This window comes from Protobothrops mucrosquamatus, unplaced genomic scaffold, assembly GCF_001527695.2.
Source record: "Protobothrops mucrosquamatus isolate PMUCROS unplaced genomic scaffold, P.Mucros_1.0 scaffold_257, whole genome shotgun sequence".
Taxonomy (NCBI): Eukaryota; Metazoa; Chordata; class Lepidosauria; order Squamata; family Viperidae; genus Protobothrops; species Protobothrops mucrosquamatus.
In genome coordinates this window covers 2,454,559-2,481,907 of record NW_015386333.1, presented here as the reverse complement: position 1 = coordinate 2,481,907, position 27,349 = coordinate 2,454,559, and the positions used below count along the sequence as shown (strand labels likewise).

General features: G+C 38.8%; 2 protein-coding genes across 5 annotated transcripts in view; one reads left to right on the top strand and one right to left on the bottom strand.

Annotated features, from left to right (window-relative positions):
- The window catches only part of LOC107302393 (charged multivesicular body protein 3), a 45,912-nt gene extending 35,643 nt beyond the window's left edge, over positions 1–10,269 (bottom strand). For 2 of the 4 annotated variants that reach the window (XM_015831497.1, XM_015831493.1), the window contains exons 1-3: positions 10,185–10,269; positions 9,355–9,627; positions 1,269–1,408 (exon numbers count right to left, since the gene is read on the bottom strand). In XM_015831497.1, coding sequence (XP_015686983.1) covers positions 1,269–1,408; positions 9,355–9,580 — 366 coding nt within the window. In that variant the 5' untranslated portion in view covers positions 9,581–9,627; positions 10,185–10,269. Of the gene's footprint in view, positions 1–1,268; positions 1,409–7,396; positions 7,439–9,354; positions 9,628–10,172 lie in introns of those variants that run through there. The other 2 variants (XM_015831494.1, XM_015831495.1) reach the window with 2 other exon arrangements.
- Positions 10,270–12,452: 2,183 nt separating this feature from the next.
- The window catches only part of RMND5A (required for meiotic nuclear division 5 homolog A), a 26,039-nt gene continuing 11,142 nt past the window's right edge, over positions 12,453–27,349 (top strand). Inside the window, exons 1-6 of the mRNA XM_015831492.1 lie at positions 12,453–12,745; positions 14,563–14,705; positions 17,172–17,306; positions 17,423–17,523; positions 20,212–20,378; positions 21,406–21,571. Of these exons, the coding sequence (XP_015686978.1) occupies positions 12,604–12,745; positions 14,563–14,705; positions 17,172–17,306; positions 17,423–17,523; positions 20,212–20,378; positions 21,406–21,571 (854 nt within the window). The 5' untranslated portion in view covers positions 12,453–12,603. The remainder of the gene's footprint in view (positions 12,746–14,562; positions 14,706–17,171; positions 17,307–17,422; positions 17,524–20,211; positions 20,379–21,405; positions 21,572–27,349) is intronic.

Below are 27,349 nucleotides of genomic sequence, written 5' to 3'. Positions count from 1 at the left end.
TGAGTCAAGAAGAACTGGTCGGGTTTTGAGTTAAAGTTTAAATTTGTGGTATATAAAATTATGTGTTAATACGTAGAGAGATGTATATTTAGAACTTTAAATATGATAAGGAACGAATTACTAGGATCATGTATACTGGAACGTCATGTCATGTCCCTTTTTGTTTTAATTGTTTTGTCAATAAAATTTTTAAAAAAAAACAAAAAAAACAAACAAACAAACATTAGAACATGTAATCTATTTTTGAATTTTTATGGGGGACATCAGATTTCATCTCAACTCTGGCAAGATGGAATGGTTTTGGGACCACCTGGATCTGGAAATATACTTTCTTTAGTTTTGGATATGGTGGCACTGTCTCAGACCGACTCTATCACCTGATGAAGGTGTTGGAGGGCTTCTGGAATGTCAAAAGGAATAGAGCTAATCTAATTTGGGGGGAAAGGAATGTTCCATAAGGTGGGCACCATGGTAGAGAAAGCATGTATTTTAGGACCCACCAAATGTAGATCCACTATTGATGATACTTGCAAGCATGCCTTTTCTGCCCTATTGCTCAAATTAATAAGTTAAAAACTATAGATCCCAATTCAAATATTTTGGAAAATATTTGTTTATCTTGTTTAGTTATGCAGAATAATCTGGGTGTCAGCATAGGGAAGGATGAATGGAAGAGCAGTAATTATCACTGGAATCCTTTATGAATAACACCCCCGTGCTGCTTGCAATAGAGTATTTTTTTTCTAAGAAAGTTTAAAACTTGATTTTTTTTCCTGAACAGAACCTGGGCTGTTGCAATACTTTCCAGTTCTCCATACTTAGATTTTTCTATTAATTCCTCTTTTAAAATCAAGCTTAAGTCCTAGTGATTGAATGAACATGTCAATATTGTTTCATTGGCAATAATTTATAACTGATTTCTCATTCTTATAGAATTCTTTTTACAACTTCCTAGTCTAGCCAGCAGGATTGGGCTTTTCTGGCTTGCCACTGCTTTGTTTTTCAACAGTCAAGAATTATTAAGTAACTCTGTGGAATCTTCAATTGTGTTCACATTCCTCACAACTTGAATGTTTTTAATACTATCAATATTTGTGCAAACTAACATTCTTATAAAAATGACTGAGTTAAATATGCACCCTACAAAAATGGAATAATGGGAAACATTATCTCAATTCTTTGGATCAATATCAGTTTACAAAACATTGAGATATAATCCACCATTTTCAGCATACTATAAACTTACTCAAAATGAATACATTTATTACCTGTACAAGCCAGATACCATCTTTTGTGTCTTCTACTAACTCATAAAAGTGCATTTCACCACTGAAGTTTGTACTGGAAACAGATTCAGAGGCTTCCTCTTCCTTGAGAGCAGAATAAAGTTCACCTTCCATAAGGTCTCCTGAAAAATGAAACAAAAAGAAACATCAGTACAATAACTAAAGGTCATATTAGTCGAAAGGACAAAAAGTAAATCAAGATTATAGATTATATTTTAAAAGAGCTGGGGAAAAGCTATATACGTATATTTGTACACATCTTATTTTGTAATTATAGTGGATCTGATGACCTGCAGATAGCCGATTTTATTACTCTATAAAATTAATGTCTTCCAATATACAGTAGTGACCAAAATTGTGGAAACCTTTTGGGAAAAGTGTACATTTGAGGTTTGATAGCTAATAACACCACTTGTTTTTGGAGTAATACCACAAAATTATATATCAATGGAAAGATAATTTAATCAAGAATGTAATGCAATAACTTTTATGAAGGATTTGTTATTAGAATAGCAGTTATAAAAAAGAAAATGAAACACGTAGAAAAAACGAGATATACAAAAATTATCACTATAGAAAAAACAAGATATACAAAAATTATCACGTCAGTTAATACTTAGTTGGGTAACCTTTAGCATGAATTACGGCCTTACAATGTCTTCCCATAGAGTGAACCAAGTCCTTTAGTTCTGCAGCTGTTCTATTAACTGGGTTTTATTGCTGGGTTGCTTCTGACTAACAAGTTTCTTTAGTCGGCTCCATAGATTTTCAATTGGGTTAAGGTCTGGGCTATTCCCAGGCCATTCCAGCAGTGGAATATGATTATCTTGAAACCACTTTTTGCACACAGCAGCAACATGACATGGAGCTGAATCCTATTGAAATATAAATGCTTCATTGTCTTGGAAAAGATCATGTGCGGAAGGCTTCAGTTTGGGCTCAAGTATTTTATTAATGTATTTTTGGCCATTTATATTCCCATTAATCACACAAATTCTGCCCACACCTTTTGATGTCATACAACCCCAGATCATAACACTGACTGGGTGTTTCATGGTACATATAATGCAGTCAGGATGCAAATCTTTTCCGATTCTTCTGCTTATGTATTTTATGCCATCACTACCAAACAGGGAGATCTTGGCCTCATCATTCTAAATAACACTGTCCCATTGTTCCTTTGTCCAGGTAACATGGTTTTAGCCCAGTTTAGTCTTTTCAACCTTTGTTTGAGAGATAAAATTGATTATTATTTATTTAGTAAATTTATATAACTGTTCATAAGGGTTTGTACTAGCACACTGTACTTCAAGACCTCTTTGGTAGTCAATCTGGTTTAGACATGAAATTTGAGTCATTTTACTTAAAAATTTCATCCTAGGAAAGGGATAGTTCTGTTTCATTCATTCAGATTGCAGATGAAGGGAGCATACCCATATTTAAGAACATCCAACTTATCTATCTATTCCAGACAGAACCTTTCCCCCGAAGCAATTACATCTAGATACCTTGAAACTTAGGTGGAAAGGATGGACATTCCAGGAAAGGATTGAGCAAGTTATGGGTTTGTGAGAAACACCTGAAGGAGAAAATAAATCATGAAACAGCTTGGCCTAACAAAATGGCTTCAGAGATGCTTCAATGTTTAGCCAAATATCTGAAGCTATAAAAATTCAAGTAACTTACTAGGTGCTGAAACTGCACGCCCAGGGACTCTTTTCCCTCTGGAAAAGAGGGAGTACTAGCTTCCTCTGTAGGGAACGGGAGGGAGTACTGGCTCCCTCTGTAGTACTGGCTGGACATCAAGCTTGCAGACAAAATAAACGAAAGATTAGAAATACAAATTTGCTATGAGTATGTGTTTGGGTGGGTCTGTTGCTAAGGGATGCTATCTTTTTCCTGTAAACAAGATCACAATATAAACTTTGCCTCATCCTTCTCTCAGTGGTCAGAACTTTATATTCTGTCCCATATGCACCTGAAAAAACTTGGCTCAAGAAGATTGTGTGTCTCTACTGGTCAACTGGGTCGGGGGATACTCCTATTCACACCTTGCTGCAATAAGGAAATTCTAGTGAATGAGATTAGTACCATATCATTTTATAATATGTTATCTCTTTTTATGTTACCCAGATGATAATTACTTCAAACATCAACAATAATTTATATTATTCTGTAAACTAGAATCTTAGTAAAAAAAAAAATCCAAACCTTTATGGGCAGTAAGACTAAAATCAATGTTCCAGAAAACATTAATCAATGTTTAGCCCTTCATAGAATCAGAGGCCAATTCTTAGGAATACTACCTTTAATAATATATGGTTTAGTTCTTCCTATCCTGTGTCCTTTTCTTTGCACTTTTCCTTGCTGAGCAATGCTTTAGGTTCCCCACATACTGGAGATGAAATGGGTCATGGTCTGGAGGCAGAGATTTCTGTGGTGAACCACACTGTTAAACAGTCTTTTCCCAAAGACTATGGCACCAGTCCATATAGTTACTGCCTATATATTTACAGTATTACATTTTTAAATTTTTTATTGTATTATGATTTTTGATTGTTTCATTGTAAATTGTACCAAGTTGTTTAGATTTGGCAGTATATCAGCTAAATAAATAAATAAATAAACCTTCATTTTGTTTTCCATGAAATAATCCCAAACCTTATGGGGTAACATGGCATGGTAGCAAAATATGTGAGTTCTACATTCAAATATCAATCTAGACATGAACTTAGTTGGTAGCTTTAAACCACCTTCTCTTGGCCTTAATCCCATCCATCTCTAGTTCAGAATAAAATTAACTTAAATGACAGAAAATATTTGCATTAGGCAATAGAACATGTGAATAAAAATACTAAGTTTCAAGTAAGAAAAAGCCTCACAGCAGCTCCTTGCTCACTAAGAAGATTGTCATGCCTTGTCATTTCACTATTTGTTAAATGAACAAATATATAGTGAACATGTCAGTTACATAATCACTTGAGCCTATTGAGCCTATTTCCAGATAGAGGGCTTCTAATTTCATCTATCATAATGCATTATGCAGCTATTCCATCTTTCTCTGGACAAGAAGTTTATAAATAGAGGACAGCATCTGGAGAAATGGTTCCCAGTTTGTAGTCTATGGACTACTGGTGATCCATGAGAGTACTGCAGATGGTCCATGGCTTGGTAGCACAAGTAACGTAATATTATCATCTCTACTGGGAGGCCTATAACAGATAAATGTATTGTGATGAGTACAATGCATCTATGAGTGCGCAGATTACAAATGCAATTTCTACTAATTTAAATAACTTTTAAATACAAATTAAATTCCTATTAGACAGTCTATATTAAAGGTTTTTGCTTACTTGATGGCCTGCAAAAGCTTTAGATGAAGATACAGTGATGATGGTGGGAATAGATTGTGAATTATGTATCTTAACCTTTTTAATTATTCAGAGATATTTAAAATTAAATAAGGCGTGGTAATTTTATAATAAAGCTCTCATCTAGAAGTAATCTATATCCTTTCAGAGTGTGTGCAAAGTAATAAAACTGTTAAACAAGCCCAAGAATTTTAACATTCTACATTATTGAACCATCCCCTTAAATCTGTTTCAGCATTCCTGTTTCACCATGTGAAAAATCCTACATTACTTGAACTTTTATGTTGATGGAAGGGAGGAAATAAAACAATCTACATGGAATTTCTTGAGAGTAATACAATTGCTGTAGAGCAAGGAAACTGTAAACTGAGTTTTAACACTATATATTATTTCATGAACATGAGTCTACAAACATACTTTCCTTCCGCATTTAAATATAAATGAGGAATTATTCAATAATCTAAATATTAGATAAATAATACTAGGTAAATTATCCACAAAGGCAATAATTATATTAAATGTGTTATCTGTAATAATTACATCAGCAGCTCACCATTTGTATCTCAAAAATATTCAAAGGAAATCACAATATTTAAGGCTATTTAGGTGTCCAGGGAAAACTTATACTTTCCTTCTGTGTAATTAAAAGGTTGAGCAACATACTTGTTTTTTCTACAATTTAAGTCCTTATTCTTTATAATAGTAAATAGTAACAAAGGACACTGGAAATCAAAAGTTACTGTGTGACCAAAAGAAGTGTTCCACTCTGTGCCATTCCTCCTGCCTCTCACAGCCAGTCAGCATTCCACAGCTCTGATAGTACCTAGTGTCCATTGGATTGTTTTGGGATTTTCTATAGTGATTTTTTTCAATGTTTTGTGGACTTTTGTTCTTCTGATAACTTCCTTATCTGGGTATATACTCAACAATCATACCCATAATCTTAACAAAAATAGGATATTGTAATTAAGAGTTACAATATTATGCAATAGGGATTTCTCCAATTCTCCAGTTTAGGTTATTTCCTTTAATTCCTCTTTCCTGATGGTTTTTCACCCCTCCTTACTATTGGGCTCAATATGTATGCGACATCTATTTCAGTGCTTTTAAAAATACATTTTTCTATTTATATGTATTAAGATTTTTCAAAGCCTAGCAAAAGCTTTCTGTTGTAGACAGTGCTCACAGAGACTTGAATTCACTATTATTATATATGGCTATAAATTTCATTGCATAATACCGGTATATATTAAAGATAGAACTAAGTATACCATAGACAATTATTTCACACAGCTCTATCTATCCCAGCTATTCTATGCTATTTTTAAGAGTAGATAATACAGGACTATGAATGGCAGTAGCAGAAATATGTATAAAATTAGATAAATTGTCTTATTGCAACATATGGTTCAGACTACATAGTTTAATAACTAGGATCTAAACTAAGTTATGCTTATTAGATTGAGAGAATATCTGCAAGATATCTTACCTTTCAATTTTTATACATCATTTAGAAAAGGTTATACGCTTTGTGAAATATAATAAAAAACTTTGGATGAAATATCTGACCTGGCCTATTTCATTATTTTTATTTATTCATTCATAAATCATATTTATAAGGCCATCTGATTCCAGATGAATCTGGGTACAATCAACAATAACAACTAAATATAAAGGCTATTAGTCATAGGAAACACAATGATTAACATGGGGAAACAATTCATTCCTAACTTTACATTTACAGAATTATCCAAATCTTCCTTGAACCATTTATTTGTTTAAAGGTCAATCTTATTGTTAACTGAACATAAGCCATTTACTAACTTATTTATATATAAGGAAATATATTTCAGGTGCATAGCACATTACATCAATGTAAGAATATCTGGTTATAGGGTCTATGTGTATCTGCTTTCAAATATTAATGCTAATTCTCTCTCTAGGATACCATTTTTTACACTTCAAAGCTATTTAAAGGTATCTATTTTTTATTACTGTCCTAATCAAAATCTTAACAATTCCAACAAAGGTGTTTTAATATTCAAATTATAAACTTAATTCAATTTCCAAATTTCTCTATAAACTTTGATCACTTTCATGCAGCTCAGTCCATTAATTTTAGTATTGGTTTTCATTTTCAAGCAGATAAATACTTTACTATCATGCTGCATTCAAAAGTCCCACCAAATTCAACAAATCTTATTTTAAAGTAAATGTGTTGAGTTGCAGCCCAACTCTTTGCTAATCTTAGAGTGTCTATATAGTAGGTTAATTCTCTTCAAAGCATTCTGTCTCATTGTGGCTCTTGATTACATGCCAAAATGTACAGTAATAAAAATATGGTCTCACTAGATATAAATAGATGGTACCAGTGGCTGTTCCTTCTGTTCTTGTAAATTATTCTTTCCTAGCTCTGAGGAAATAAATCCTAATCTTATTTTTAGCTAGGGAGTGGTATTGTCCTCACAGTTTTAATGTGAACAAGTTAAAGAAAGCAATTGAAGGATTTCCCTGAAGGATTCATGTGCCCTGCTATCAAACATCAGGAGCCCACAAGAAAAATATTCACTAGTCACGTTCTTTATTGGGGAGGAGATAGCTTAGTGGCAGATGGTTAAGTGGCCATCCGTCAAACCTTACTCTGCTTCTGCTTATTCACAGAAAAAAATGACTTTTTGTGTGTCTCTTCAGCAGCTGAAATCAAAATGGACATGAAATGATCAGAGGGAAAGGGTGTACCTTTACAGCCTAAGTAGCCAGTGTGAGCTGGGTAGATCCGATCCCCAACTGTATCATCTTCAGCATCGTGAATGAGATGTTGTACCATTTGTACAGCAAGATTTGTGAGGAGGAGGGGAAGAAAAACACTGCTTTAGATCTAGAACAGGCATGTCAAACTCGCGAAGTCACATGACATTGCGCGACGTATCACGATTTCCCCCCCATTGCCGGCAATGGGGTGGGCGCGGTTTTAGTATGATGCATCCGGCCCGTGGGCCGGCAGTTTGACATACCTGATATAAAACAACTAAATACAAATTTGACTGCCTCCAGAGTAGACTGGGTATAAAATCAATGCAATTACTTTTAGCAACAGTTAGTAAGACCACTTTGTGCTGCTGTTGGTGGGACATGAAGAGCCTTTATTATAAGGCAGGAAGCTTCTAATATTGTTGAATGAAGGACTAAATACTAGGCAGTCAAAAGAATAATCTACGCAATTCAAAGAGAGAGATATGTAACTTCTGTGAAAATATCTCATAGATTTCCTGGTCTATTGAAATGATGCACAATATATTGACTAATTTATGCGATTATATCTACAGCTGCATTAACAAATTTGAAGCATGAATGAAAGTATGCTTGGAAGGAGAAGGTATTTGCTTTGAAGTGATTACAGAGTCCTTGACTTACGACCACAATTGAGTCCAAAATTTCTATTGTTAAGTGAATTTATGACCATTTTTCCCAGAGTTATTAAAGGAATAATTGCAATTGTTATGTTAGTCACATGGTTGTTAAGTGAATTTGGCTTCCCCAATGATTTTGCTTGGCATAAGGTTGCAAAAGATGATCACGTAACCCCGGGACACTGCAACCACCATAAATATGAGTCAATTGCTAAGTGTCTGAATTTTGATCATATGATTATGGGGATGCTGCAATGGTCATAAGTCACTTTTTCCAGTGCCACTGTAACTTTAACAGTCACTTTAACAAATTGTTAAGTCAAGGACTACCTGTACATCTTCAACACATTTCTCACTGTTCAAAAGTATTCAAGTAAACTAATGTACACTTTTTAAAGATTTGTATTTTATTAATTATAGATTGTCCTTGACTTACAACCACTATTGAGCCCAAAATTTCTGTTGTTAAGTGAGACATTTGTTAAGTGAGTTTTACTCCATTTTATGACCTTTCTTGCCTCAGTTGTTGAGTGAATCAATGCAATTGATGTTAGTAACTTGGTTGTTAAGTGAATCTGGTTTCTCCATTGACTTTGCTTGTCAGAAGATTGCAGAATGGGATGACATGACCCTGGGACACTGCGACCATCATAAATAAATATGAACCAGTTGCCAAGCAACTGAATTTTGATAACATGATCATGGGGATGCTGCAAAGATTATAACTGTGAAAAATGGTCATAAGTCAATTTTTTTCAGTACCACTGTAACTTTGAATAGTCACAAAATGAACTGTTGTAAGTTGAGGCCTACCCATACATTAGAATAGTTTTTTTGATAAAAGCTTTTTAATTAATAGCAAAACTTAGTAGTATATTTAAACACATTTTCTGAATATCATTGAATTTAATGGATTTAAATATGAACAGTTTGTTTGCAATAAGAACTTGAGCATTTATTTCCAAGGGATCATAGCAGTATCTCTTGAGTATTTTCACCTACATTCAGACAGAATTTCTGTCCTTTATACTGCTGTGCAGTACGTGTTTTCCCATCCTGTTGCTCCCTTGCACTCAGAGATACACTTAAATAATTCCTGTTGAGTGACAATGCATTTCAAGCCTGCGGTCATTACTAATTTTATTTAATGTCTTTTATTCCCTTAAGGCACTTGTCACATCATAAAAATGACTGCAAATATATTTAATAAAGGGAAAAAAAGGTTTGGGAGGGGGAGGAGAGACAGCAATATTGAAAGATAAGCCTTCATGAAGATATTGTGCTTACCTGATTTCTCAACCAGATCTCTGACATCTTTCTTTTCCAGAAGCCCTGAGTACCCAAGTCCCCTGCATTCCAAAATGGTCTTCAGCTTTTTAAAGCTCAGTGCCACTGGGTCAACCAACTGGGTGGCAAAGAAGCCAGTTTCATACCACACAATGGCCTCAAAAAACCTGGCCAGAATAAACAAGACCAAAAAATAAAGAAGCAAGAAAAACAGTTTCAGCCACATCTTTCTTGTGTGTGGATTTTCGACTCTCAGAAGAGAGTCCCTCAGTCCTACAAGAGAGAGAAAAAGAGGAATGTCCTGATGGAGGAAGCAAAGGGAGTCAGGCATTCTGAACACTTTGGGTCTTGTTCCTAATGTCAGGATCTTTCCCTTTTTCTCCCCCTTTGGAACAGAATCCGAACCGGTTGGATGGATAGTGAATAGAAGACCTGGAGGCACCTTGGAGGAAACACTGGCACTGGCTTAAGGCAGCCAGGGAGTCACCTCTCCTTTCAGACCAGTTGATGATAAGGCAGAAATACAACCAGATAGTGGTGGTGCAATAGAACTTTACCATGAAAAGGTGCTTGAGGAGCGGCACCAGTAGAAGGGCTGGAGCTTTTCAGGGATGAAAAAGGATGAGCACTAAGGGGGAAGGGAATTCTGGAGGGCGGTAGCAAGGAGGGTGATTTTGCGTTAGAGATGTCAACTAGATGGGGGGGGGGGGCGTTCGAAAGGGAAGAGAAGACCCGAAAGTGAAATGAGAAGCACTCCTCGGTGGGGGTAGGGAGCACCGCCGAGGAAAAGGGCAGCTGGACTGAACAGGGCGAGGCACCTCGCTTATTACCCCTTCACGGGCAGATGGCGGTCCTACTTCTGCGGGGACCGCTGGCGGTGACTTGGCTGGGCTTCCGCGTGCCCCGTCGTCGTCGTCGTCGCCTCCCCGCGGCGGAGCAGAGCCCGAGCCGGAGGAGACATAACAAGTGACGTCTACAGCCGCGGACGGCCGCAAAGGGAGGGGGAAGGGGAGGGATGTGGATCCAGAAAGCCGGAAAGGAAGAGATCTAAGCCACCCAAGCAGTTCTTCCTTCCTGGGCGACCAACTACGGCGCTCATCCCCGTGACTAACCTGGGCGTTGCTTCCCACGGGTTTGTTTACCTAGAAAACCTGGCGGTCGGTCAAGTTGAAATACTTTTATCTTCGTTCGTTTAGCATAGGCCCTGAAGCTGGTCGTTTGCCTTTTAATCTGCCCGGGGCGATTGCTAGACTAGAGACAAACGATTGCCTCCTTCCGCCCACTTTTTGTACTGGTAGAGAAAACAGTGGGAGCAAAAAGGGCCGATGGAACAGTCCGGCCCTCTCAGTAGGTTCTGCAATCCCTACTAGAAAGTCAGTTTAGTCGAAAGCGGTAATCCACTAATTGCGTTTAAATTGTGAGCTCTAGTTCATTCTCAAACGAAAATCTGCAACCGGGGCTAATGTTAATTAACATTAAAATCATGTTTCCTAAGAAGAAACAATAGAACTGTGTATATATCATCTCTTCCTCCCCAGAAATCTAAAGAAATATTCTTGCAAGTCAATCATCCTGTATAACATAAAATTATAGTGTAATAGTGTCTCAAAACAGCCCACCAAAGTATCCAGTATTCAAATTCTATATTGCAAGCTCATTGAACTTGTTTAAACATAGCATTAATCATTAATTTATTAAATAAATCATAATTCACATCTTTCTAAGCCAGCAACCAGATACACATTGCATACACATTTCAGTGACTGCCTTTGTGATAAGCCCCAATCAATGAAGCCATATCACAGCTTAGCAGTGATTGACACAGACGTACTCTGACATTTTTCGACTATGTTTACATATCAAATACAAGACATTGTCATTTTAACACATTTAAGAACAATGTGTAGGTTTTTTACTTGTGGAGTGAATACAAGATGAAGACAACATTGCAGACACAGTAGAAAACATACTGCCAGGGCAGAATTATGCTCTGATCAGCTGTAAATAGAGAAAGGCCTTAACTCATTGATTAGTGCTATGTTTAAACTAGTTCAATGTCTTACTGGGACACCGCTGCAGAGCAGCTTCAAGATATATAAAATCTATTAGGTATTGTCACCTATTACTCCAAAGGAAAGCCAGATGATAGGCAACTGAACTGGTGATTATACTAAATGAATAGTAATTTATAACTTGTTCTCAGAGTTCTGACCATTGCAACACGCCCGTGGTCATAATTTGGACACGGGTTTCCCGAATCCACGCTATGAATTGAGTAGATTAAAAAACAAGGGGGGGGGGAATTGCCAACACTAGCTAAATTTGACGAATCCACTATCGAACATTCCATACCCAGCTCAGGACAAAAACAAACACAATCCCGCCGTGTGGCCCGGAAGTAATAATCAGCTCGCGACGGAAGCTTACACGAGGGGAGAAAGACCTAAAATAATCGCTTCCGTTTTCGAATGAGTTCGTTAGTGGTATGTTGAAAACGGATCCATTTCCCGTTAAAGACCCCATTGAGGGAAACTCCCTTTCTTGAAGAAACTCTTCACAAATAGCCCGTCAAAACCGAGATCCTGTAAAAACAACCCCTTCTTTAAGAGTCTCGAAGCCCTTCGGACGCTCTCAATTCCTGCTTGAGCGAGATCAGTCTTAGCTGTCTAAGCTTATTGCCTGGCTTAAATGCGGAACAGCTGCGTGAAAAAATAAACTTGACACAAGATCTTCACTTAATTTAAAATTTAAAAAAATTAAAAAATTGAAATGACGCTTTCGGTGGGAAAAAGACCCTATTGGAAAACCCCCATCATTTTACTCGTACTGGAACTGGTTTGACTTTGTTGGTAGCAGACCAACAGCATTTTTGTAAGGTTTTCCATGTATCTCATAAGCAGATGTCTTAGGGGTGAGGGGGAAATAATGAATATCTAAGGTCCCGCAACGGTCCTCTTCAGCCTCTTCAAGGGTGTTTTCGAATCGTTTTCTATTTTTAATCGTAAACCCCAAGGTTCCCCTTGAAGGACCTCCAGGCTGTTTACAGCGCTGCCTGTGACGCATCTCCAGTATTTAGCTGGTGGACCTCAGCTGTCCTTCGTGCTGCCTGCAAAAACAACAACTCGCAAACCTGCTTCGTTTTGCTCCTTCGTTCTCTTTCGCGGAGGTCCTCCGTTGAGTGTCCTCCGGCCGAGCCATACGGTCTTGCTTGGTCGGCGGGAGGGCAAGAGGGCGCCGGAGGGAAAAACAATGGACCAATGCGTGACGGTGGAGCGCGAGCTAGAGAAGGTGCTTCAGAAGTTCTCGGGCTACGGGCAGCTATGCGAGCGGAGTTTGGAGGAGCTGATCCAGTACGTGGCAGGGCTGCGCCGCGAGATCCTCCAGAGCGAAAGTATGTGCTCCCTTTCTCCTCAAAACTAGCGTTCCTAGTTGCTGTTTCTCCTGATAATTCCTCTCTGTGCGGGTAGAAATTCAGACAATGAAGCTTGCTCTAAAAAGTCGGCTGTTTCACAAATCTCACACCAGCCTGTGCTCAACAGGGCATTGTAACTAACCCCAGCTTTTTAATGAATGTGTCTATACTATATATAAGGTGTTCATAAGATATGGGGGGGGGGAGTTATACATTATTAGAGGAACTCTTTGAAAAAGCTTTTGGACAAAAGAGAAACCCTCACCAAATGTTTCAGCATTTTCTTTATGGGGACTGCTGTAAAGAAATAGGTTCAGGGCTAATTAGGCAAGATAGTAAATCCCTATACTACTTTGGCTGTTTTGTTTTATCCCAGTCGTCTTGTATGTATTATATTTCCTCATCTTCTCAAGCTTTATGAATGTGTCATCTCTTTCTTTAAATTTGCTTTTAGTCATGAGACCTGCTGTGCTTTCAGTGTAACAATTCTGTTCATTTCTTTTTCATTTCTTATCATTTGGTTTAATCAGGTTCATTCTCAGAACATGCATATAAAGATAAACTCTCTTTTGCTTTAGTTATACTTCTTTATAGTTGGCTTTAATTTTATATAAGATTCCTCTTTCAAGTCCATTGCAGGAGACAGTCTGCCCCTCCCAATGTTGGCCTTTTTCATTGGTTAGAACTGTCTGAAATATGTTAAAACTATTTAATAGTAAAAGAATACAGTTGTATCTTCCATTTCTCCCAACCCCCAAAAAGCAGGAACAAATCCTCAAAAATACATATGACTGATGTAGAATTAATTGGGCAGGATATGATTCATATATCTTCTGACAATTTCAACATCCCTACACAAATTTTCTTGAAAGGCCATTTTGAGAGAGGTAGGTGATAGTGGAGTCAGCATTTCTACATTATTAAAATTGTTGGTTAATAAATAGTAGACTTTGTTAGTCCTTCAAGGGTGTGATTGTATGTGGCCTTTATACTATCAGCTGTAGAGGGTTACTTGATATTTCTCACTAGCAGGATTGGGCCCAGGAGCACCTAGTTACTAATTACCAGGCCTATTCCATAAATCTCTTGATTAGGATACATTTGGAACAGCTGTAAGAAGGCTTTTTCCTTAGGCCACTGGTCCATTTAAAGAGACAGTATGGAGAAAACAAAAGCCCAACTTGTGTATTTGTGGATATGAAGCATTGGGGTACAATGTTGAATACTTTCTGGCAAAAACAGATACCTTATGTATTTAAGCTTATTGAACTGACAAGCTAAACTGCAGATGGTTAACTCTTAGGAAAAAAAATCTGCGTGTGATTATATTATAGTGATTTGCAGGATTGATCCACAGCACCCCAGTCTGGTTGATAACTCTGATTAATGATTTGAAGTGAATTTAGGAAAAGTCTGCTTAAAGGAGCTTGTTGTTTCTTAAAATTAGATGTTGAATAGAGTCTTAACATAGTTCTGTTTTTGCATAGAAAGCTGTGACATGGCTATTTTTTGAAGAACTGAATTTTCAAATACTGTAATTTGTAGTATTAATGGCTAATATGCTTATTAGATACAGTACATTTAATCTAGATTATAGGTTTGACCTGATTTTTTTATCTGTAATAATTTTATCTGTAAGTTTCAGATGCTAATTATAGCAATAAAATGTCTTTGTATTCGTATTCTGTAATCTATTGTTTTATTGTATAGGTCTTCGAAATTAAAGTATGAAGCCTCGGCTTTTGATATTGTTCTAATAATGCAATTAATTTTTAATTTTTCTCTCTTCCATTTAGATCCAGATGAAGATCTATCAGGTACAATATCACTTGTTATGACGCAATGTTGTAAACGAATAAAGGACACAGTTCAGAAATTGGCTTCGGATCATAAGGATATCCACAGTAGTGTTTCTCGTGTTGGGAAAGCAATTGACAAGGTATTAATAGTATTTTAAGCATCAATTTCAATTCAATTTAATTTATTGCAGCCCTACACCAATACAGATAATAAAATAAAATTTAAGACAGAATTAATATATTTTTAAAACAACCTAATATCTATAAGTGAGATCCAGAATATAGCCTATATAAAATTATATGAATACTAAAATTATATTAAATATAACGTGTAAAATTATAACAAATAAAAGTATATCCACAAGTAATATCTAAAGTTTAAATGAATTATAGTTACAAAAATGCATTTCAAGATACTGATCCATCAGGATTCAACAGATCTTTTGTGCTTCTGAACAAAACCTAGGTATATGTTTTGTAACCAGGAGTATTTCGTCTATGAGCAGCATCTGGGTGTAGGCCAAATCTGGGCTATCAGAACATGTACTAATCAAAGGTAATATGAATCTGGTTCAGATGTCTCCATAGAAGAAGCAGTGATGAAGAACATAGAATATTTGTAGCTCAGGATGAACTGTGAGGCCCTTGATGCTCCCTGAGCTTGATTATTTTCTTGCAGATGTTTCATTATCCGATGAAGTGACATCAGTGCTAGAGGGAGTGGGGTTTGTTCTCTGTTTATATCAAAGTGGCTTGCCTGTTAGTGTTGGTGGGAATGTTCTTGGTGGTTCCCGGGTTAGATTTTGTTCATTGTTGATTGTCTTTATTTGGTAGTTCCTTCATTGCTTGATTGTTGGTTTAGTATTAATCTTGGGGTTAATTTCTGCTTATCTTGGTGTTGGCTATTGGCAAGAAGGTGTTTTGGTCTTTTAGCTTTTTGATTGTCCCTTTTGAATGGTATGTAAATGTTGTTTATCTCTATATGCCTATTGATGGCTGATTGGTCTGAATGCCAAGCTTCTAGGGATCCTCTAATATTTTTGAACTTAGTTTGATCTTGGATGCTCAGTTTCCCAATTGAAACTATAGTGGAAGTCTGTCCATGTGTTGTGCAATTAAAGAATTTTCATCTTATTTTCTGACTGCTAGTTGGTGTTCATGGATGCTGGTCTTCTGCCTATTTGTCTTACATGGTGGCTGTTAACAGTCCTTACACTGTATGGTATAAAGGATTCCTGTTTTTTTCTTTTGGTGCTACTGAGTCTTTTGGTTTACTTAAGATGTTTTGGATTACTTTAGTTGGTTTGTGTGCAAGGTTGATGTCATGTAGTTGTAGTAGATTATTTCTGAAATGTTTTTGATGTATGGCAATGTTATCTTTCCATAGCTTGCATTGGTTGTGGTGTAGTAGATTGAGTGGATAGATATTTTTTGATAAAATTATGTGAATATCCATTTCCCTTCCAATAATTTAATTTTTATATTTTAGGGTTTAGTTTAAACTAATAATATTAAAATTACCATGTCAGCCACAGTTCATATAATCTCTGCTCCTATTTGAATTCTTCAAATAGTTTAGTTTTTTTTGTTTTATTTAGTACTGTCATAATATAACAAAATTTAACTAATTTTAACTGCAAAATTGAAGAGGGGAGATTATGCACAATCTATTATGATTCATGCTCATTATGGTAATGATTATTTGGCTTAGTGTGATATTTGAACATGGATGCAGTAGCTGGGCTGTTGCTCTCCATATTGGTTTACCCTCACAATGGAATTGGCAACCCTAAGCAAGATGCAACCACACTTACTAATACAGTAAATACAATAACTACACTAACTAATACAATATCTAACGACGTTTTGCCTCTCTTACTGCCATTGTTACTTTATATGTTCATTCTGCTACTTTATCTCCTGGATTTCCTGAGTAAATCAAGGTCATCTTTGGGATCAGTCAACAGGGCTGTTTGGGAGTAATTTCATCAAGAGCCGAGCTTGCATTGCATTGCCCATGACCAACAAGGATTTATTTTGATGAATTTGCCTATTACAGTTTTGGGAAACCCCTCAGGTCATCTCTGAAATTATTGGATCCATAATGTGTTGGGGGCACACCAATTGAATAATATAATCTCATTTGTGATCTGTCTAAGTCAAAGGAGTGGTAGAAATTCATTCTATAACCAGCTCACAAGACAGATTCTATGAGATAAATAGCACTAATATTTTCTTACAAGGTTAAGTAAAAAAAGTACAAGGATCCAAAAAGCATTTTTATATAGGAGAGAAAATGGAAGGTATTTGGAAGCGAGTCCAGTCGTATCCCATGATGAAAACTAGTATCTCGTACTGCAGTGTTCATTTTCTTCTACAATGCCTTACATAAATTAAATGTGAATATAGGAGTTCTTCAACATTTTATTTATGGGGATAGGGAAAATGAGTTTGGAATTATCTGTCTATCTGCAGTTTTAAAATATGGTTTGAATATAGAAGATTCGTAATGGATTAAATAGTTTGAAAGTGTTAATATTGGCATCTGAATAAAAATCAGAAAAATTTGTTTCTTCTAGACTTAATTATCCTTTTTTACTTCACAGAATTTTGACTCTGACATTAGTAGTGTTGGAATAGATGGATGTTGGCAGGCGGATAGTCAGCGGATTCTGAACGAAGTTATGGTTGAACACTTTTTCCGGCAAGGAATGTTAGACGTAGCTGAGGAGCTTTGTCAGGTAATTGTAGCCAGAATGTGGAGGCAAAATAAATTATTTATCTAATAATCATAGAGAACATTAATGTGAAAAATACTCTGTTAATTAATAGATATGGGCTATAACTTTTTTTTCAGGAGTCTGGACTTTCTATAGACCAAAGTCAAAAGCAACCATTTGTGGAGCTGAACCGAATATTGGAAGCACTTAAAGTTAGAGTTTTGAGACCTGCATTGGAGTGAGTTATTCAACTGTTTGGAAAATCTTTAGATAAAATCTAAGAGATACTGAAATCTTTTCCTTTAATAAATTTGTGTATGTTGGGATTTAGAGCTAAATAAATGTGTTCAAAATCTCATCTATCCTGCCTCAGCTGAAAGACATAGCTTGGATAATTTTAATAAGTAGCAGCAGCTGTCTTTCTTCAATAGAAAATGGTATTTTCTGAGTAAGTAATCAGTACTGCCAAATAGTACAGTACACTCATGCAATATTAAGCTGAGGCCTGCAACTGAGAACTTACTAACTAAAGATAAAATTAACAGAATGCCTTTCAAGGTTGTGCTTTTTTGGTATTCCCAGTGCTATATATGGTTTCTGTATTTGCTCATTGTCTTTGCTTGGTGGAAGCCAGTGGAAAATCATGAGGAGATCCTCGCATAATAACCCACGATCCGTGCTTAACAACAGCAACAGGGAGCGTCAGGATTGCCAGGTTACTGAGCAAGCAATTCCGTGATATATTTTTCATTGCTTAGCAATGAAAGTTCTGGTCTCAATTACCATCATTAGCCAAGGACTACCTGTATAAATGAAGGTCTCTAGAAAGTTATTAAGATAGTTACATCTGTTCTTAAATTTCTAAAAATGTTGGTCCTCAGGGAAGCCTGATACTAAGCCACTCTTTATTGCAAATTATTACTTTTCACCTTGTTCCCTAAGTTATCAATTGTGCCATTCCAAATTACTTTTTGTATAGTTGGGTACAATAAGTAGACATATATATAGAAAGAAGAGACAAGAGACAAGTGTTTTTGTCTTTTTCCCCCCAAATTTTTCTCTGCTTTAGCAGTATAGGTAGTCCTTGACTTACAACCACAATTGAACCCAACATTTCTGTTGTTAAGTGAGACATTCGTTAAGTGAATTTTCCACCATTTTATAACCTTTCATACCTCAGTTGTTAAGTGAATCACTGCAGTTGATAAGTTAGTAATCCAGTTGTTAAGTGAATCTGGCTTTCCTATTGACTTTGCTTGTCAGAAGGTCACAAAATATGATCACATGATCTTGGGATGCAGCAGTGGTCAGAAATATGAACCTGTTGCCAAGCATCTGAATGTTGATCACATAATCATGATGATGCTAGAAAGGACATAACTGTGAAAAACGGTTGTAAGTCACTTTTTTCAGTCCCATTATATTTTTGAACAGTCACTAAATGAACTGTTGTAAGTTGAGGACTACTTGTAAATGCCTTTATTTAACAAATAACTATTTTCTAAGAAAACATTCTGACATTCTTTATGATGTAGTAGTTATTTAGCATTTCCCTATAACTGCCATTTCATGTGCCTGAGAGAGTCAAGAAAATCACATATGAGCAAATGTGTAGGAAAACATGAAAGGTATTCAGCTTCCTTCTCTTTTTCTTTGATATTATTAGAAATACATTTGGAGCCCTTGTAGGTAGTATTCTTACAGTGTTCTGTGCTATTGTCAGTTTTTCCAACTCCAGCTCATTTCTAACTTTAAGGATTCCAAGGATTTCTTAACTCTTCTGCTCTGGAATGGCAAGAATCATGCAACTATTGTTTAGAAATTAATAATTGGTATGGGCAGAGGAATTCATGTTCCTCTCAGCCTTGAAGAAAGAGTTGCACTAGTTATTCTGCTTCTGAATTACCAGTACAATTCTTCCATAGAGACAAGATGAAACAATTCCCTGATCTTCCAACTTCTTTTTAATATATTCTCCAGACTTTCCCAGAGAGAGGTTTCAATAAGCATGGAAAATAAACTTTTGTTTTGATATCCTCAGGACTCCTGTTGGAAAATATCCAGTAGAACTTCAGCACCCTCCATTTAACCTGAACTGATCCTTGTTTTAATTACAGTTTTGGAATAGATGAGCAAGGTTGTAGTGAAATTAGGACAACAGAGATGAATAGAAATTAAGGTCTCTGAATATGATTTCCATTCCAAATCTGTATTGGAACGAGTCCTGCAGGACTCCTGCATTTAAGCATTGTTCCAAATAACAGGGTGTTTTATGGAAGTCTGCTGTAGAAGCTTAATGTTTACTTATTATACATTATCTGTACAAGATACTAATAGTTATTGCATAGTATTAATGTGAAAAAGTTATTTTAACAGCTTTGTAGATAAAACAGCTATTTGTTCAGAAAATATTTGTCAACTTCTTTGCTCGTGTGGAGGTCATCTTAGCACATTATGACCCAGTGAGGAAAATGTCAGCTTCATGCTGTTAATAAAATATCTCTTTTCTAGTTTTCTAGAGGCCATTCATATTTTGCAGAGGACTGTAAGTAAGTAGTTATTTACAAAACAAAGACATTTCTCTGAAACTCTGACCTGGCTCTAAATGGATGACAGCTATCAAGAACTGTTACATCACAGTTTCAGTGAAGTCCTTTTTGAATTGCAAGTTGCATTGCAAAATATTGGACATTAATTTTGAAATTTCATTTTATAGTCTAAATCCAAGATACCTACATTTGTAGAAAGCAGTATTATTCTACTGGTTGGCTTGCTGGCGGTATACTGGTGATATAAGAAACATAGTAAATAATAATATTTTAGTTTTTAGTGATCTTAGGCAAATGTCAAATAGGTAAACCATTATCTTAATTACTTATTTTTCTGTTTTTCTTTTCTTAAAATTAATTATCCCATTATTTCTTAGGTGGGCTGTTTCAAACAGAGAAATGCTTATGACACAGAATAGTTCCTTAGAGTTTAAGCTGCATAGATTATATTTTATTAGTTTATTAATGGGTGGAACTGCAAATCAGAGAGAAGCACTGCAGTATGCAAAAAATTTTCAACCATTTGCTCTCAATCATCAGAAAGGTAAGCAATATGAAATACTATACGCCAGATACCACACAATATTTCAAGTTAAAAGCTGTATGTATTGAGTTCTCTACAGATATTTTATTGCCCTAAATAGTTTTGTTGCCTGTTTACAGTTTTTTAATTTATTAAGTGTATTGAAAAATGTTAGTGGATTTGTATCAGAACACATCTAATTATGAAAGCTTTTTTTAGTATGCTTTCTCTCAAGGATATTTTTTGGTCTATGAATCTGAGAGCTGGTTTAGTCAATCAGTGGAGATTTTACTGGCCCATTCATTTTCTTTTTGGAAGAAATCTTTTCTCACTATCAAATTATAATACTATTTTTTGATTCCTGTCGATTCTTGAAAATATTTTGTTTTTCAGCAAAACAGAGGGCTGCTCTTGATGAAACAAATGCAAAACCACATTTGTGCATCATTTATTCATTTAAAAATTAAACAACTGTTCATATATATCACTAAATAGAACTACCAGTTTTTAAAGTGACTGTTTTTTATGTAACTAAATATTTCTGTGGCCAGCATTTTTGAACAACCCGGTCTTTGAGAAATTTTGTTGCATTTATTCACTTTCAGATTGTGCATCCGAACATCAGTCTGAAAAATAATGGTGTTAAAAAACATTCTTGAAATGTTCTCATTATCTGCCCAATGTCTGGTACAGTTGTAAGAGAAAACAGAGTCCAATAACATTTTATTTGGGCTAGCTAGAGAGTTCTAAAGGTATAAATCTTGATTATAATTATAGGCATAATTAAGCTACATAAAAGCACACTTCTGTTTTTCTTTCTAGAGTGCCATATAGGGGAGATTAAAAAAAACCATAAGAATTTTGAGTGCAAAATGAAAAAGAATACATCTCCAAGAATTATCAATAATTGAAAAAGTCGAAGAATGAGATATTGCTAGTGAATTGTCAATTTTTATGTGTTCAATATATATTAATTTTTAGAATAAAGAAATATAATAGTATATGTCCTTTATAACATAATTAAATTATATTTTTTTACCTTTTGCAGATATTCAAATTTTGATGGGAAGTCTAGTATACTTGAGGCAAGGAATTGAAAATTCTCCATATGTCCATTTACTAGATGCAAATCAGTGGGCAGATATCTGTGATATTTTTACAAGGGATGCTTGTGCATTATTGGGACTCTCAATTGAATCACCTCTTAGTGTTAGGTATGGCTTCTTTCACGTTACATGCATTTTCAAGTTGAATTATTTACCTATTTTCCTTTTTAACAAAATTCTATGAAACCCAATTCCAAATTTATTACAAAAAATAAAATCCAACTCTCTAGCATAAACTACGAATTAGCATAAACAGTATTAAAATCTTAAAATTCTGACTAAAAATATCTATTCTCCAGCATGAGGGATGGATAATCCACTTGATTGGGTTTCCTGAAGTCCCTTGTACCCAATAAGACTAAGTCTGAGATAGCCACGCCTCCTGCCTGGCCGCACATGCCCAGTTCCGACTTAGTCTTATACCCAGACAAGGCATGTTGTTTCTCTGCTCTCCAGACTCAGGTTTTATTTAACTATTTTGGATATTTCTACCCTTCCCTCAATTCCTCAATTTAGTTGTTTACTCCCCCACCCCTCTGATCCTTTCCTCCTGTTCTTTTATTAGCGCTAATTTCCCCCGTCCTTTCCCTTATCCAGGGGATTGAAGGGGGGTTTGTTGGTTTGTGGACCCCTGCCTTCCCAGAGCCTGCCAGAGCATCCGGAGACTGGGGGTTATGGAGTCTTTTCTCCGCTCGCCCCAGTTGATCGGCGGGCCTCCGCGGAGGCAAAGGGCCTGCAAGTTTCAGCCAGGCAGAGTTTTCTTGATCTCTGGCTGCTGCCGGGTTGGCGCTTTTTTCAGCGCGATCGTTCTTTGGGGTGTGTGGAGCTGCCGCTAAGGCCCCAAGAGGCGCGGATCGCTAGGTATTGGGGGGGAGTCTTTTCTTCGATCGCGTTGCTCTCGCTTGCCTTTCTACCTGCGCGCGATCGTTTTAGGGGGAGCGTGGGACTGCGCACAGTCCAAGCTTTGTAGATCGCCCCCCTCTTTTTTTTTTTTTTTTGTTTCTTCTGGCAGAGAGCATAAAAAGCTCTCACTTTACAAGCGTGCGGTGTTTTCTTTCTCTTTCGATTTCTCCCAGCCCCATCGCACAGCCACGTGGCCGTGGCCGCCATTTTGAATTGAGGCCTGCATTGTAGGGCTTTCTCCACGTGGCCGACATCCGCCATTTTATATGGTGGCCTGCACTGCAGGTCGGTCCCCACGTGATTAAGGCGGTCGCCTTTTTTTCCTTTTTTTTACGAATCTGGTGATTTCTGGTGGCTGGTTTAGTTCCCCCCCCTGTGTTCTGGGGAGGGCAGAACCAAGTGAATTAATACCCCCTGTGGTTCCCAGCCTTACCTAATTGACATTGCCTCTGGCAATACGAATTTTACTACCTTGTCTATCTTTGGGAGTGGGCCTTAATTTCTGGGCCTTGTTCCTAGCCTGCTTGTTGTTGACCCACCCTCAGACTTTGTTCTGAAGGGTCTCAGGCCTAATNTACCAGTCCTCCTGCTAAGCGAAGGCGCAAATCATCAAAGACTGAGGTAGCGGACAGGCTCAGGGCCAAGGCAAAAGCTGTCTCAAGTAAGGCTCCATCCAAAAGGGCTGAAAAAGAGGCCGCCAGGAGACATCAGGCTCTTGAGAGACAGATATCCAGGGCTCAAAAAGCTGCTTTGCCACAGCAGGTACCGGTTGTCTCTCAACCTCCCGGGGCTTCTCCTTTCAGCCCCCAGGTTACCACAATTGCACAGGTACACAGACCATTGTCTCCGGATGGAGGCTCCCAATCTTTAATAGACAATCCCATGGCGTCCAATCCAAATCCGACATGGGGAACTCCTCAGCCTACCCCTCCCCCTCCTCCTCCTTCGGCCACGTTCACTCCCACGGCCGCTGGTCTCCGTTCTGAGCAGCCACAGACGCTTGCTCCAGAACAATTGCAATCTATGGTTACGCAGGTCTTGTTATGTCTTTCATCTTTGCAGAAATCTCAACATTCTACACCCTCACAGCGTAAATCTCCCACACCGGATTACGCCTGTTCTATTCCTTCTGAACATTCCTGTCTGAGCGGAGAATATTATTCCGATGTTGAGGAATCACGAGGACCAGCTCTATCAGAGGATGAAGATGATTCTCAGGAATCATCTCCCTTTGTAGGGCTCTTTAATCCTGCCCTGTTTAAAACTATTTTGGCCAAAGCCTCGGCTTCATCCCAGCTAGAGCCAGAACCTGAACCAGAACCCACCCCTTCCACCAGTCAGATTTCTAATCCAGTGTTTGCTGAGCGCACGATTACTCAAAAACACATCCCCTGTCCCCCCATTTTTATCAATACGCTTAAAAAGCAGTGGACTAATCTGGGTATTTCTCCGGCTCCTGGGTCCTCTGACAAAAAGTTGTTCAGCGTAGCCCCATCCCTGACCAACCTCTTGGTCAGAGGGCCGTTGACACTTCCCTCACTCCCATCTTTTCCAATACCACGATTGCTGGGGACATGGCGGAGGCCTTAAAACCTGAGGACAGAAAATCAGAATACTCCCTCAGGAGAGCGCATCAGGCATCCCTCAGGAGAGCGCATCAGGCATCAGGGTGGGCAATAAAGGCTTCCACTTCTGCCTCCTTTTTCTCTCGTTCCTCTGTCACTTGGCTCCAGGAGCTTCAAAATTTAATCCCTCAGGATCAAGTTCGTGCACATCAAACCTTGGGGAAAGCGTTAGCGGCGATTGAGTACTCAGCAGATGCTACGTTGCATGCTGCCAGTTTTTCAGCCAGAGCAATAGCAGCCAATATTTCAACCAGGCGCTTACTTTGGCTGAAGCAATGGAAGGCGGATTTAAAATCCAAGAGTCATTTGTCCACCGCTCCTTATTCTGGTGGAAAGCTATTTGGAGACGCCCTGGAGCCATACCTAGTAGAAAATAAGGACAAAAAGAAGGTATTGGCTCATCAAGGCAGGAGATCAGATAGAAAGCCTACCCCCTTTTATCGACGACAGGGATTCAGGGGCAACAACCAGGGCTCTACCTGGTCTCAACCAGCACGCCCCTTTACCCCAAAATCGGACCGACAGGCGGAACGCTTTGGGACCAAACCCAGGCAATTACAACAACAGTCTAAGTGGCCCTTTCGAGGTGCAGGGGGCCGTCCCTATCGGAGGAATAAGTGACTCTGGGGAAGGTCCCCCCATAGGAGGTCGCCTCTCCCTGTTCTCTTGAACATGGGAGGAAACTACTACAGACACCTGGGTTTTGTCTACAGTTATTCAGGGTCTAACCTTAGAATTCTTGACAAGACCGGCAAACCGCTTCATTTCTTGCCCAACCCCTTCAAACCCGTCAAAACGGGCTCTTATGAAGGAAGCCATTACCCATCTTCTCACAATACAGGCAATAGAACCGGTCCCCCCCGATCAACGGGGAAGAGGATTTTATTCAATCCTATTCATAGTTCCAAAAGCCTCNTCAATCACATCGCAGATTTCTCAGATTCTGTTACGGATCTTATCATTATCAATACAGGGCACTTCCGTTTGGCCTTTCATCCGCCCCGAGGGTATTCACAAAGATTCTATCGGTCCTGGCAGCTCACCTCAGACTGGAGTCCATACGGATCCAGTGTTATCTGGACGACATCCTCATACAATCAAGGTCGGTCCAGGCGACACAGTCAGAGGTAACCCGCACTATAGAGGTACTGCAGGATCATGGATTCTTAGTGAATTTCCCCAAAAGTCAATTGGTTCCATCCACACGGCTTCTTCATCTTGGAGCAGTAATAGATACGACCCAATGCATGGTCTATCTCTCACCGGATCGCATAGCCAGCCTCAGGGCTCTTGTCCAGCTGGTACAACGCACCAGGTCAGTCTCACTCCTCACCCTTTCCCAGCTCTTAGGCAAGATGATATCTTGCATCGCCATAGTGCCTTGGTCCAGACTTCATTCGAGAGCCCTGCAATGGTTCCTCTTCCCTTTTCAGAGGAAGAGGTTAACATCCTCCAGCAGACTGGTGCGGTTAACTCCCCTAGTAGCACGTTCTCTCCTGTGGTGGCGTTCTCGAGCAATCAACAAAGGATCGAAATTCAGAGAACAGTCACGGATAGTTCTCACCACGGACGCCAGTCTCTTTGGCTGGGGGGTTCACCTCCAGTCTCAGATGGCCCAGGGGAGATGGTCAAAGGAGGATCTGGCACACAACATAAATTGGCTGGAGCTCCGGGCTATTCATCTGGCGTTGCGTCACTTCAAGCACAAGGTGAGAGGCCAACACATACTTGTCCTCACGGACAACATTGCGGCCAAGGCGCACGTGAATCGCCAAGGGGGCACCCGCTCAAGCGCTCTGATGACAGAGGCCACGCTGCTCTGTTCTTGGGCAGAAGCCAATCTGTTATCGATAAGGGTAGATCACATTTCGGGGGAGATCAATCAACAGGTAGACGCTCTCAGCAGAGCGACAGTGGATCATTCAGAATGGCGTCTGGATCCAGGCCTGTTCCTAGCCATATCTCACAGAGTGGGACACCCAGTCCTCGACTTGTTTGCCTCGGCACAGAACTCCCAACTTCCAAGGTTTTTCTCCCGCTTTCAGTCTCCAGGGGCGGAGGGAGTGGATGCCTTACGCATCCCGTGGCCCAGGGGCCTTCTGTACGCTTTTCCTCCGCTTCCTATTCTTCCAGCGGTCATCCGCAAGATTCTACGGGAGAGGGCAGAGGTCGTTCTCATAGCCCCTCATTGGCCGAGACGCCCGTGGTTTGCAGATCTCATGGGCCTATCTGTAGCCACCCCGTGGCGGATACCTCCAGATCGGATAGCGCTCACTCAGGGGGCGCTCAGCCATCCCGATCCTCAATGGCTACAACTAATCGTATGGCGATTGAGCGGAGACGTTTGACTACGGAGGCTTATTCTCCGAGAGTTATTGATATCATCCAGGCATCTAGACGTCCCTCCACGAATAGAGTTTATGACTCTACTTGGAGGGCTTTTACATCTTGGATGTCCAAGCATCAGGTACAATTCTCATCTCTCACTGTACCTCAGGTCCTACAGTTTTTGTTGGACGGGATGGACAAAGGGCTGTCTTCTAATACTCTTTTAAGAGACAGGTGGCTGCTCTAGCCACGGTTCTTTCTTGCGACGACGCTTCCTCTCTTGCTCACCACCCTATGATCCGTTCCTTTCTTAAAGGAGCAGCTAATTTAAAACCTCCAACGGTTCATCGCTATCCTTCCTGGGATTTGTCAAAGGTTTTACAGGCCCTTACCGGGTCACCCTTTGAGCCTATTCGCTCTTGCGATCTCAATCTGTTATCTATGAAGGTGGCTTTTCTGGTGGTAGTAACCTCTGCCAGACGCATTTCTGAATTGGCTGCTCTTTCGGTGAGAGAGGATCTTTGTTTGTATCGCCCTGACTGTGTGATTTTACGTTTAGATCCCACGTTTGTTCCTAAGGTGAATTCTTTGTTTCACCGGTCTCAGGAAGTGGTGTTGCCAAGTTTTTGTCCTCGCCCATCTAGTGACTTGGATCGCAGATGGCACACTTTAGATGTTCGCAGAGCACTTCGCGTTTATATTAAGAGGACATCTTCTTTCCGTAGATCTGAGGCTCTCTTCGTGTCATTCGCTCCGACATCAGTGGGTCTCAAGGTCTCTTCTACCACCATCGCTAGATGGATAAAGGCTTGTATTGCTAGAGCATATCAATCACAATCATTGGCTGTGCCGTCACGTATCACAGCTCACTCTACTCGCAGCGCGGCCACTTCTGCTGCCTGGGCTACTCAGGCACCTATTGGCGACATCTGTCGGGCGGCGACTTGGTCGTCCCCTTCCCCATTTATCCGTCATTATAAAATAGATAGTTTTGCTTCTGCTGATGCTGCCTTTGGCCGTCGTGTATTAC